This window comes from Quercus suber, unplaced genomic scaffold, assembly GCF_002906115.3.
Source record: "Quercus suber isolate HL8 unplaced genomic scaffold, Cork oak 2.0 scaffold_722, whole genome shotgun sequence".
Classification (NCBI taxonomy): domain Eukaryota; kingdom Viridiplantae; phylum Streptophyta; class Magnoliopsida; order Fagales; family Fagaceae; genus Quercus; species Quercus suber.
The window spans coordinates 140,892-154,562 of record NW_027070162.1 but is presented as its reverse complement, the minus strand read 5'-3'; the positions used below and the strand labels follow the sequence as shown (position 1 = coordinate 154,562).

Sequence of the window (13,671 nt, the reverse complement as noted above, 5' to 3'; positions counted from 1 at the left end):
AAAAAAAAAAAAATTCAAGTGCTAAAAATGGGTGAGCGGTAATTTATAGTAATAAAAAATATTTTGCTACAGTATTTTTAGTAATAAGTTTTTAATTTTTAGTAAAATAAACGGTATCTAAACATACACGATATATTTTAGCTTCATCAAAACACAAAAAATCTCTACATTAATACATGTAAAGCCAAAAATTTTTAAACAACATTACACACATTTTCACACACATTTTCACCAACACGTATATCAAAAACACCCAAACAACATTAGTCAAACTCTTTTACCAAATGAGCCATAGTTTCAAGCTTCCGTACGAAGCTCTTTTTGGCCTCAGCTTCACTAAAAGTTTAAAATAATTTTTTAATTCCTTCCCATATTAAAATAATACTTTCTTTCTATTTTTGTATTCTTTTTCTTTTCGCTTTCTGCTCGTTGCTCTCCTTTTCCTTCTCTCGCTCTCTCCTCAAATCAGCTCTTAAGTCTTTGGAGCTCAAACTCACTCTCAAACTAATAGCAACAGTAACATTAACATCATTGAATTTCTCTTTCTCTGTTTCGTTTCAAAAAAAAAAAAAAAAAAAACCCAAAAGCCTGTCAATCTCTCTAGTTTTGGAGATGGAGAATTCGGAAGCAAGGAGTTCACAACGTGTCCGAGTCGTAGTTAGTATCAGGCCTCTGATTACGTCGGAGCTTGGCTGTACGGATTGCATTTCAGTGGTTCATGGTGAACCTCTGCCTCAGGTACTTGATTTTTTTTAAATTACTTTTAATCGAATTTGATGATATATGTATGATTGAGCTTGAAATTTGGTGTTCAAAATTAGGTGCAAATTGGTTCGGAGTTCTTCATCTTCGATTATGTTTGTGGTAGTACTGGCTCACCTTGCTCTACATTATACGATGATTGTATTTCTCCTCTTGTGGATGCACTATTCCGTGGTCATAATGCCACTGTTCTTGCATATGGCTAGGTATAACTATTTATTTTATCTTATAGAATTAGAACACTCGAAAATATGTTTTGATACATTGCCAAAAATATGTTTTGATACATTGCCGAGTTTACGCTATTTGTGTTTTTTAAGATGGGTTCGGGGAAGACATACACCATGGGGACTAACTGTTTAAGGGAGGGAAGTAATGTAGGAGTCATACCTAAAGTAATGGAACAAATATTCTAGAGAGTCGAAGTGATGAAAGATTTAAGAGAATTTGTTATTAGAGTCTCATTTATTGAGGTAAAAGAAATACTTCTAGTTAGCTTGTTTCGTTTTGTTTCCTTCGCCTCACTACTTGAGTTTATTTGCTTGATGTGGTATGATGTAATGACAGGTACTCATGGATGAAGTGTATGATTTGCTAGATCCAAATTTGCATGCAAGGGTTTCCATATAAATTAGAGAAACGGATGATGGAGAAATAACACTTGTTGGAGTCACTGAGGCAGAAGTTAGGACAAAAGAAGAGATGGCAAAATATCTATCTCGCGGTTCCCACTTTCTTGCCAGTAGGAGTACTAATATGAATAGCCAATCAAGGTGAAAATTTCATAATGATATATATTTTTGAAAAGTGTTGCCAATGAAAATCTCTAGCTTTGTAGTTTTGAATGAACATTTCATAATTTGAACAGTTGCGAATGAGCTCTATGTCAACTGGCACCTTCTTTGCAAGTGCTAGGTTTAGGGTGAAGTCTTGGGTTAAGGGTATGTCTACTTAGAAGAATGGCAGGAAGTGCATTAAGTTTCTTGAATTGCAACATGTGACCTTACATTTTACCACCATACATAAACTTTTTTTAAAAAAAACCATGCTTCTATCTAATATTATGCAACATAAATTCTACAATTAATTTATTTTTTGCAAAGTACCTCTTTCTAGTTGAGATTTATATAAAAATATGGTTTGTGGCATGTGGCTTGTTAGCTTAATGCCACATCTAATCTTGGGGATTTATCTAGATATTGTTGAATGGTTGTTAGAATGTTAAAAACTTTAGTTTTTGGGAACTTTCTTTATTGGAAAATCTTCTTGCTCTAAAGCCTCAATTCATTGATTTGATAGCCATTCCCTCTTAGAACCTCATCCCCATCATGGGGAATACTTATTAACTTGCAATTAGTAGGTGTTTAAAACACAACAGGTCTATTATAGAGGGAATTACACACTAACTATGGCGTGGATACAAAATTGGACCTATTAATGCTAGGTGATTTTATTGGACCTGATTGATTGTGATTGATGTTAATTGATGCTATTAAAAGGTTTTGATTTGGTTTTGGTTTCCATATCTTATGTAGTCTCATTTTGAGTTTATTTTCTTTTTATGTTGGATGAAATTTGGAGAGCCTATTAAAAGTCCTTTGGATTGACTATTGTAGATAATTGATCATGGATGAATGAAATTTGAGTTGGAAATTTTCTTCTAGTGATTTGTACTGATTCCAAGAAAGTCTATATGTTAATTAATGGGTTCCTGTCATTCTCCTATGGTTGGTACCTGGTAATAATTCCAAGCAACCCTAATTGCTAATTCTTAGGTTTATTTCTTCTTTTCTATTCTAATTATTTTTTCCAATTTTGCAAACACTAAGTGTTGATTCATGGGTTTTATCCATTTTTTTACAATCACAAGTCTCGTTTTACATCAATTAAGATTGTTGCAAGAATTACCTTGTTACATCTAAATGTATTATTGTAATAACTAAACCTTATTTTATTTTGAAATATGTTGTTGTAATAAGAAACCACTTATTTCACATCAAAATATATTGTTGTAATAGGTGAAAAAAGACTTGTTGCATGTGTTTGATCATAAAATCAACATGTTATGTATATATTTGTACTTTTGGACATATTAATTTGATGGAATACTTTGACTTTTACATTTTTTTTAATTTGTATATTTAATTTGTTATTGTAGTTCCTCAATATAACGTTTATATTGTCTTATAATATGTATATTGCAAGACGGGGTAATAGACAAATTTACAATAATAAAAAAAAAAAACTCAACCTATTGTAATAGGGTTGTTTGTTGTAATAAGTTATGACATTTTTCACATATTACAACAAAACCTTTGAAGTAATAAATTATTGCCACAAAGTTATTTATTATAATAAAGAAGTTATTGTATCAACCTGTTTGTTGCAATATGTTGAATTTATTGTAACGAGATCTTTGTGTTGCGTAAACCTATTTGCCTCAAAGTTTATTACAACGGCTCACAACAACTTTTTTTACATTGCAATAACACCTTATTGCAACAACTTTGTAGTTATTACAATGATTTTGGTAGAATGTAACTATACATACATTTATCAATCTATGTATGTGCCTGTTTGACTAGGAAGTGTGCCAACAGAAGAACTGTTTTGAAGGACTTGGGAGGCTCACCGGAGTTCCAAATTCATGAGTTCCTTCCACCAGATTAATATACCTTTATGACATGTACTGCCATGATTCCATGATTCCATAGTATGCGTGTTTTAGGAAGTGAATGGTAAGTTTGTGATTCATGTTTGAGTTGGAAATTTTCTTCTAGTGATTCGTACTGATTCCAAGAAAGTATATATGTTAATTAATGGGTTCCTATCATTCTCCTATGGTTGGTACTTGATACTAATTCCAAGCAACTCTAGTTGCTAATTCTTAGGTTTATTCATTCTTTTCTATTCTAATTATTTTTTCCAATTTTGCAAACACTAAGTGTTGATTTATAGGTTTTATCCATTTTTTTACAATCACAAGTCTCGTTTTACATCAATTAAGATTGTTGCAAGAATTACTTTGTTAAATCTAAATGTGTTATTGTAATAATTAAACCTTATTTTCTTTTGAAATATGTTGTTGTAATAGGTGAAAAAAGACTTGTTGCATGTGTTTGATCATAAAATCAACATGTTATGTATATATTTGTATTTTTGGACATATTAATTTGATAAAATACTTTGATTTTTACATTTTATTGTAGTTCCTCAATATAACGTTTATATTGTCTTATAATATGTATATTGCAAGACGAGGTAATAGACAAATTTACAATAATAAAAAAAAAAACTCAACCTATTGCAATAAGGTTGTTTGTTGTAATAAGTTATGACATTTTTCACATATTTCAACAAAATATTTAAAGCAATAAACTATTGTCACAAAGTTATTTATTATAATAAAGAAGTTATTGCATCAACCTGTTTGTTGCAATGAGATCTTTGTGTTTCGTAAACCTATTTGCCTTAAAGTTTATTACAATGGCTCGCAACAACTTTTTTTACATTGTAATAACACCTTATTGCAACGACTTTGTCGTTATTATAATGATTTTGGTAGAGTGTAACTATACATACATATATCAATCTATATATGTATACATAGATTGATAACTATACATATATATTCTTTCCTAGAAAGAGATTTTTCTCCATTATTAATTTGTTTTCCAAGAACTCTTTTGGTAACCACATTGTCGTTGAGTGCTTAAAAAATCAAAACAATATAAATTGAAGATATTAAATATAATAAAAAAGTAGATATTTGTGTAACAAAGTTGCCTGTGTATAGTTGGCTGTCGTTTTTATCATCATTGTGTGTTACCTTTAATGTGCTTACGTGTAGAGCTTTCACTGTTATTTCATACTTTTTTTTTTTAATTACATGCCAAGTTTTGCAACGAAAAACAGAAAAAGCTTCTATGTCTACAAAAAGTTGCATTGACTATAGAGAAAAGGACTTAGAAATAAGAGATTTGAAGGAAAAGGTTGTGAAGTTGGAGATGGAAAAAGCAGAACTTATACATTCAACGGTAAGTGCATGGCTCAGTATAATCCATGCCTTTTATGGTTCCTCTAATCTGGCCATAAGTAATATATCTTGGGAAAGGGAAAAAACAAATAGTGATACAATCTACATATATACATAACATCTACTGGATTTGGGTGGGCCATCTATTTCGTTAAATTGGATTTGGATCTATAAAGCTATACTTATTAAGTGACATCATACGTTGTTAAATTGTCGTTTTGACTTTCTTGGACATGGTTGTCTGTTATTATTCTTATCATTTTTTTTCCCCATTTTACTTGCAATAGAATGCCTCAAAGAAAATGAGAATGGCAATGGATGGGGACCTAAACAATGAAGGGCATAAGAATGACTTGCGCAACCAGATAGGTGCACCATTCTCTTCTTTTTGACAATTAGCCAAAAATAGTTTTTTTTTTTTTTTTTTTGTTGAATTATGCTATACATGATTTTCAGTCATATATTATTGGTTAATTGTTTCTATTGCTATTCTTTTTTTCTTTTCTTTTTTCCCATTAGCCAAAAACTGTTTGTTTTTTTTTTTTTTGGTATTTTACTGGTTGAATTATTCTATACATGATTTTAGGGCTACAGGAGCTCCTCTAAATTGGAAGACATGGATACATCTAAATCAGAATATTTGGATGATTTTGATGATGATGATTGGGTGCTAGAGTCAGAAGAAAAAGAAAAACCTGTTAAGAAAAGGATTTGTAGAACAAGCATAGCATCCAATCCGTTAGATACGAATTGCTGCTCTTACAATAAAAACTCTTCTTGCAAAACGATGATATGCCCATGCTGAGCTTCTGGAGGTAGTTGTCAAACTTCATGTGCTTGTTTGACTAGGAAGTGTGCCAACAGAAGAACTGTTTTGAAGGACTTGGGTGGCCCATCGGAGTTCCAAATTCATGAGTTCCTTCCACTAGATTAATATACCTTTATGACATGTACTGTTATCATGATTCCATAGTATGCGTGTTTTAGGGAGTGAATGGTAAGTTTGTGATTCGTGTTTGAATTGGAAATTTTCTTCCAATGATTCGTACTAATTCCAAAAAAGTCTATATGTTAATTAATGAGTTCCTGTCATTCTCCCATGGTTGGTACTTGGTACTTGGTACTAATTCCAAACAACCCTAACTGCTAATTCTTAGGTTTATTCATTCTTTTTTATTCTATTATTTTTTCCAATTTTGCAAACACTAAGTGTTGATTCATAGGTTTTATCCATTTTTTTACAATCACAAGTCTCGTTTTACATCAATTAAGATTATTGCAAAAATTACCTTGTTACATCTAAATGTGTTATTGTAATAACTAAACCTTATTTTATTTTGAAATATGTTGTTGCAATAAGAAACCACTTATTTCACATCAAAATATATTGTTGTAATATGTGAAAAAAGATTTGTTGCATGTGTTTGATGGTAAAATGAACATGTTATGTATATATTTGTATTTTTGGACATATTAATTTGATGGAATACTTTGACTTTGCATTTTTTTAATTTGTATCTTTAATTTGTTATTGTAGTTTCTCAATATAACGTTTATATTGTCTTATAATATGTATATTGCAAGACGGGGTAATAGACAAATTAACAATAATAATAAAAAAACTCAACCTAGTGCAATAAGGTTTTTTGTTGTAATAAGTTATGACATTTTTCACATATTACAACAAAACCTTTGAAGTAATAAACTACTGCCACAAAGTTATTTATTATAATAAAGAAGTTATTGCATCAACCTGTTTGTTGCAATATGTTGAATTTATTGCAACAAAATCTTTGTGTTGCGTAAACCTATTTGCCTCGAAGTTTAATACAACGACTTGCAACAACTTTTTTTATATTGCAATAATAACTTATTGCAACGACTTTGTAGTTATTACAACAATTTCGTAGTCATTGCAACGATTTTTCCCATTGTCTTATACACATTATAAGACAATATAAACATTATATTGAGGAACTACAATAACAAATTAAAGATACAAATTAAAAAATGCAAAAGTCAAAGTACTCCATCAAATTAATATGTCCAAAAACACAAATATATACATAACATGTTGAGTTTACAATCAAACACATGTAACAAATCTTTTTCAAATATTACAACAACATATTTTGATGTGAAATAAGTGGTTACTTATTGCAACAACCCATAAATGCAATAGTATATATATTACTCCAATTATTTTTGTTATTGCAATATTACTTGTTGTAACATGTCTTTTTTCTTGTAGTGTTCTTAAGCTGACAACTGACAAAAATGAAATAAAGAAACTATCTCTCAAATTGATGCATTTTATAATTCAAAACAAAACAATGTCATATAATGAGTTTCTTAAGATGCTATAGCGATTTATGTACTTTATAAATTTCTAATGAAAGCCAGATATAAGGCTCTCTCTTTGGCTAAAAGGTTTGTGTGTGTTTGAAACTAATTTTTAAGCTAGATTATCATTTATGTATAGTTTTTTAAAACCTTACTTTTTTAAAATATAAGTGTACTTTAGTAGACTGTTAGTAACAAATATTTGGTTACTAACAGGCATGCTGTCAGCCACTGCTCTCTCTCTATGCTGTTTTTTTTTTTAGATAGTTTAAGTCAGGGAAGAAGAAGAGAGGAGGAGAAGAAAAGAGCACATAGCGAGAAAGAGAGAGAGAGAGAGAGAGATGAAAAAGAAAGAAGAGAGAAATAATATTATTTTTTAAGAAAAGAATAGAGAGAATGATTTTTTTTTTAGGCGTAAATGCTTTTTTATTCCTTACATTTTGGGGTCATTTCTATTTTGGTCTGTACATTTTCATTTTACCACTTTTAGTTCCTAAACCAATTTACACGTGACATTTAAGTCCTTACCGTCAGCCAACTAACAAAAAAAGCTAATGTGGCTAACGGCACATTAAAATAATAATGAAAAAAATCTATTTTGGCATTAAAAAAATGCCACGTCAGCATCTAATTTAATTTTAATTAAATAAAAAAAATTAAAAACAAAAAAATTACAGATCTAAAAACATAACAACTTGTTCTTCAATGTTCCTCTTAAATCAAGAAATAAACCCAACAACGACATCAAACCCAGAATCAAAGAGCATGAACATCGAAGAACATGAACATCAAACCTACAGGGAAAAAAAAACATGAACATCACCAAATCAAAGAGCATGAATAAGAGCAAACACAGGAAAACCCACACAAAACCACACCCAAACCAAACCATCCAAAGAATAGAAACCCAACAAAGCACCCAACTCATCCACTCCCAAACCAAACCATAATCAAAGAAATTTCGAATACCACCACTTAATAACTTAAAAAACAAAAAGAAATTTCAAAATGCGAAATTTCCAACAAACACCAAAACCAAATCTCCAGCAAACCCCAAACCCCAAATGCCTAAAACGATCACCGATCAGACCAACAACAACAACAACAAACCCTGCAATCCCAACCAACGAACCTAGTCAAACTCAGCACCCACCAACAAGCTCCCTTCCACCGAGATAGAACCGGACCGAGAAAACCGAGTGGTGTCGGAAAAGCTACGCCGCTCTGGCCAAATTCCGGTATTGAGAAGACCGATAATAACATCAGAGCCATAATCGGAATCGGACCAAAGACCGTGCTGGTTCCTGAGGTCAAGAAATTAAGGAGACCGAGTGGTGTGAAGCTTGCGACGACGGTCCTTGAACACGGCGAGGACTGAGGGGTTTTTGCCGATCGTATCGGCTTTGCTTTGCGTGAGAAAGGCGGAGAAGCCATCTCTTTCTCCAAACCCAGATCCAAAGAGAAAGCCGAAAGAGAGATAGAGATAGAGATTTTGATCTAAGAGACAGAGAGAGCTTTAGATGAAAGAGAGCTTCATTTTAGATGAGAGAGAGCTTTAGTAAGTTGAATCTAGTGGATGAGCAATGACCAAAATGTTTTTTTTTTTTGGGATTTCAAATGAAGGAAAATGTTGGGTTTGCTCTTTGATTCTGGGTTTGATGTCGTTGCTGGTTTTATTTTTTTTATTTAAGAAGAACAAGTTCTTATGTTCTTAGATCTGTAATTTTTTGTTTTTAATTTTTTCATTTAATTAAAATTAATTTAGATGCTGACGTGGCATTTTTTAATGCCAGAATAAATTTTTTAATTATTATTTTATTGTGCCGTGGCACTTTAAATGTCACGCCTTAATTGGTTTAGGGACTAAAAGTGGTAAAATGAAAATGTAAGAACCAAAATAGAAATGACTCCAAAATGTAAGGACTAAAATGGCATTTACGCCTTTTTTTATAACTTTGGAGCAATGGTAAGCTGTTATTTTTGGCAGTTTATTGTAGTTTTGATGCTAAAAGTTTTAGCTTTAGCACCATCAATGGAGCTTGCATTTTGTTGTTTGTGGTGCTAAAAATAACTTGTTAAGCATCATTGTGAATGCTATAAGAGCATTATTATTGGTAGTTTTAAAAAGCCATATTGCTATTTTTAGCACCACCAACTACAAAATTAAGGTTGCGTTGATATGCACAGCCAAAAGATGGTTGTGCACTGTAGCTTAAAGGTATATATATATATATAATCTCATGTTGCGTTCACACTAGTCAAAATATTTTAATATTTTCTTTTCTTTTCTTTTTTCTTCATTCTGTGCCCTCTGTGTCTCTCAATCTTCCTCTGCTGTCTCATTTTTCCTCTTCTCTCTTCTTCTCAATTTTTTTTTTCTTTTTCTTCTCAATTTTTTCTCTCTCTTTCTTCTCAAATTTTTCTCTACTGTGTGAGGGTCTCTTCTTTTGCAGTGTGGGTATGGGTGTGGGTGTTGTGGGTCATCAGCTTCGTGGTCATGATGCCATGGGTGTGGTGGGTCGACTTTGTGGGGCATGTCGTGGGGGTGGGTGATCGGGTTTGTGGGTGTGGTGGGTGGGTCATGCCATGGGGTTTGTGGTTTTTGGCTAATTTAGGGTTGCTAGGTTTGGTGTTGCCGGGTTTGTGTCTTTGTGTTTGTGTTTGTGTTTGTATTGGTGGTGGTGGTGGTGGTGTTGCCGTGAGTGCTTGAAGATAGTGAAGAACAGAGAAAAAAAAAATATATGAATTTTTTATTATAGTAGATATAATATTTATTGTGATATATATGTTATTTTATTGCGTTAAAAGTTAAAATAAAACCACTGATATTGGGTGTTTTGTAAAGTGATAATATAAATTAGATAAAATAATTTTTGGTGGAGCCAGATAGCTAAAGTTATAGCTCTACTAATGTGAATGTTCTAAGTAGGTCTTATATTGATGCACCCAAAAGGTATGAAATTGTGAAAATTTATGAGATTATATAGGATTATAAATATTATTATTTTAAATTATATACATATATATATATATATGTATGTATGTATGTATGTAACTTTTATAAACAAATATTAGTATAAAATTACACTTAAATATTTATTCATAAGTGTCATGCCTATCGAGAGGCCAACCAATGCGCTGATGCATTGGCAAAAATGGGAGCTACGTCGCTAACTTCTTTTGTTGTTTTTTTGAATCCACCGGCTGTGGTGGACAACATTCTAGCTCATGATAGAGCTAATGTATTTTGTAACAGAATAGTTAATCTCTAATCTAATGAAAGTTCAGGTTTTACCGAAAAAAAGTAAGGAACGGCACAAACAAATTTTAGTATAAAGACAGATCAGAACACAGTGAATGAAAAATGGGTTGCTAAAATAGAAAGTCACTTCAAAGCCATCTTTTTGGCCAGGAATGTGTCCTTCAATGTCACGTCTTTTGTGAAGTAAATAGCATACCAAATGAACTAGTAAAGAGAGGATGGGAGCACCAATACAGAGTCAAAGGATATATTAAATATCCAAATTTTTTATTTATGTAAAATATTTGTGGATATTTTGACTAGAAACTTCTCACAAGTGGCCAATAGACAATACTCATAACAATGCTCCTTTGGTAATAAATAAAATCCTCTGTTTTATCAACCAAAAAAAAAAAAAACAAAGAGATTGTACAAGAACTCTTTCTGCCGCCTAATAAGCAAAATCAAATCTATATCATATCATATTAATAGATAATAATACAGCTTGCGTACCATGTGGTGTACAGTTTTATTAACGAATCTTTGCACGAGGCAGAGCAAGATTGCGAAATGGAGAAACCAAAAAAAAAACAAAATTTACAACCACCAATGGTAGTGGGACAACACTAAGCACTCTATTCTTATATCGATAACCCTATGAAAGAAAGGGCACTTTTTTGCCCTATAAATGTAGAGATATTGTATAGCACGACAAATCCATATTGTGCATACATAGAGAAACATGTCGTTGTAAATCGCGTCCCTGACCCAGACCCAACTCTCACTTAGCTACTACAATATTATACATATAGCCAAGTAGCCAACCACATCTCGCAATGCACAAATTCAAAGTAACATGGTGAATGGTGATAGCTGAATCTGAAACCATGAAACCCCAGTCCCACGTTGCAGTTCTCGCAAGTCCAGGCATGGGCCACATTATACCGCTATTCGAGCTAGCTAAACGCCTTGTCGTCCACCATGGTATCCATGTAAGCTTCCTCAACATCACCACCGAAGCTTCTGCAGCACAAAACCAACTACTCCACTCACCAACTCTCCCTCCAAACCTCAAAGTTATTGACCTCCCACTTGCTGATATTTCAGCTCTAGTCACTGGGGACACTCTGGTGGTTACTAGACTTTGTATCAATGTACAAGAGAGCCTCAAGCCCTTAAAGTCAATCCTCATAGATCTTGGCAAGCCACAAGCTCTTATCGTTGATTTGTTCAGTACCCAAGCTTTTGACATCTGCAATGAGCTATCTATTCCTACCTACACTTTCTTCACTGCCTCAACTGCTTTCCTTGCTTTCTCTTTGTATCTTCCTACACTGGACTGTGAAGTGGAGTGCGAGTTCGTTGACCTTCCTGAACCGGTTCAGGTCCCGGGTTGCACTCCGATACGAACGGAGGACTTGCTAGACCAGGTCCGGAATAGGAAGATTGACGAGTACAACTGGGTCCTATACCATTTCAGCCGTTTGACAATGGTGACAGGGATTTTCTTGAACTCGTGGGAGGATTTTGAACCAGCTTCGCTTAGAGCAATAAGAGAGCACCCTCTCTATAAGCAAATAAGCACACCACCGGTTCACCCAGTTGGGCCGCTTATCAAAGAGGACGAGCCATTGACTGAGTCGGGTGCAGAGTGTGTAGCATGGCTAGATAAACAACCAATGGATTCGGTTCTTTTCGTTGCACTTGGTAGTGGAGGGACTTTAACAACTGCGCAGCTTACAGAGTTGGCATGGGGTTTGGAACTCAGTCAACAACGATTTATCTTAGTGGCACGTAAGCCAACCGATGGGAATACCTCAGGTACATTTTTCAACGTGGGTGGTGATGTTAATGATCCAAAGGCATATTTGCCTGAAGGGTTTTTAGAGAGAACCAAAGGGGTGGGGCGGGTGGTTCAGTCTTGGGCACCACAAGTGGCGGTTCTCCGCCACCAATCAACCGGTGCATTTTTGTCTCACTGTGGGTGGAACTCTACACTAGAGAGCATCACACATGGTGTGCCGATGATAGCTTGGCCACTTTATGCAGAGCAGAGAATGAATGCAACAATGCTCATGGAAGAAGTTGGTGTTGCTGTTAAGCCAATGATGGGAAAGGTAAAAGATGTGGTCGAAAGAGTGGAAATAGAGAGAGTGGTGAGGATGATCATGGAGGGTGAGGAAGGGAAGGCAATGAGGTGTAAAGCCAGAGAGCTAAAACACAGTGCAGTTAAAGGTTTGAACTTTGGTGGATCATCTAATGAATCACTTTCTCGTGTGGTCAAAGAATGGAAGTGTGATAAAATCTAAGTGGGATAATTTAGGCTTCACCTTTGATTTCCAACATGTGTGTGTTTGTTTTTAAGTACCTTTATAATTCTGATTCTCCCAACGTGTACTGTACAATCTCCCCATTCCATACACCATATCAGAAACAATCCTTTGAGTGATCTCAAAGTATTAGATTGTTGGCCCTAGGAAGATTCATTTGCGGATTTGCCAATGGGTGTCATTTGAATTGAATTCCATTTATCAATTTGCACCACTTAGAAAGTTGTGAAAGCATGTGTGATGTAAAAAAATTGTATTTTATTCACTTTAAGTTTGATTTCTTTAATATAAAAATAAGTTGAATATAGTACAAAAATATTTAAATTATATTCTACTTTTATTGGTTGAGATAGTTGAAACTTATGACATCCCTTTTTTATGATATCTATTTATCATCAGACTAAAATATTAATCAATTTTTGGTGTAAGTAGGAATTGAATTTCAAATCTCTTATTCAACTATCAGAAACTTTATTAGTTAAACTAACTGAAACTCACTATATTCTAATTATCACAAATATGCTAGTCAATTGACAAAAGATATTAGTGCATTGGAAGTTTGGAATGTGACTTTTCGCTAAAACTTTATTTGTTTATTTACTGGAAATTGGTTAAAGTATAATTTTATTTTAAAAAATAATTGAAATTTGAAAAAATTGGATATAAACAAATAAGTTATATATATATATATATATATAGACACACACACGGGAGCAATGTGTTTGTAACAAATAAAATGGCCAATGTTAAAACACACATGTATGGTTATTTATACATCAACATGATGCATACCTGACAATCAAAGATTGGTTGACTAAACAATTACAAATATCAAGAATTTAAATAAGAGTCTAGCTAACAAGTACCTTTAAGACATTTATTAATAAATTTTTTTTTTTAATTTGATAACAGTTTTATAAAAATTAAAAAAAAAAACTATTAAAAAAAAAAGCAATTAT

General features: G+C 32.9%; 1 protein-coding gene across 1 annotated transcript; it reads left to right on the top strand.

The window, feature by feature from the left end:
* The first annotated feature begins 10,899 nt into the window (after positions 1-10,899).
* LOC112007138 (anthocyanidin 3-O-glucosyltransferase 5) lies at positions 10,900-13,022 on the top strand. The gene has a single exon (XM_024039438.2). It carries the CDS (start codon positions 11,246-11,248, stop codon positions 12,689-12,691), a length of 1,446 nt encoding a protein of 481 aa, XP_023895206.1. The 5' UTR covers positions 10,900-11,245; the 3' UTR covers positions 12,692-13,022.
* Positions 13,023-13,671: the final 649 nt, after the last annotated feature.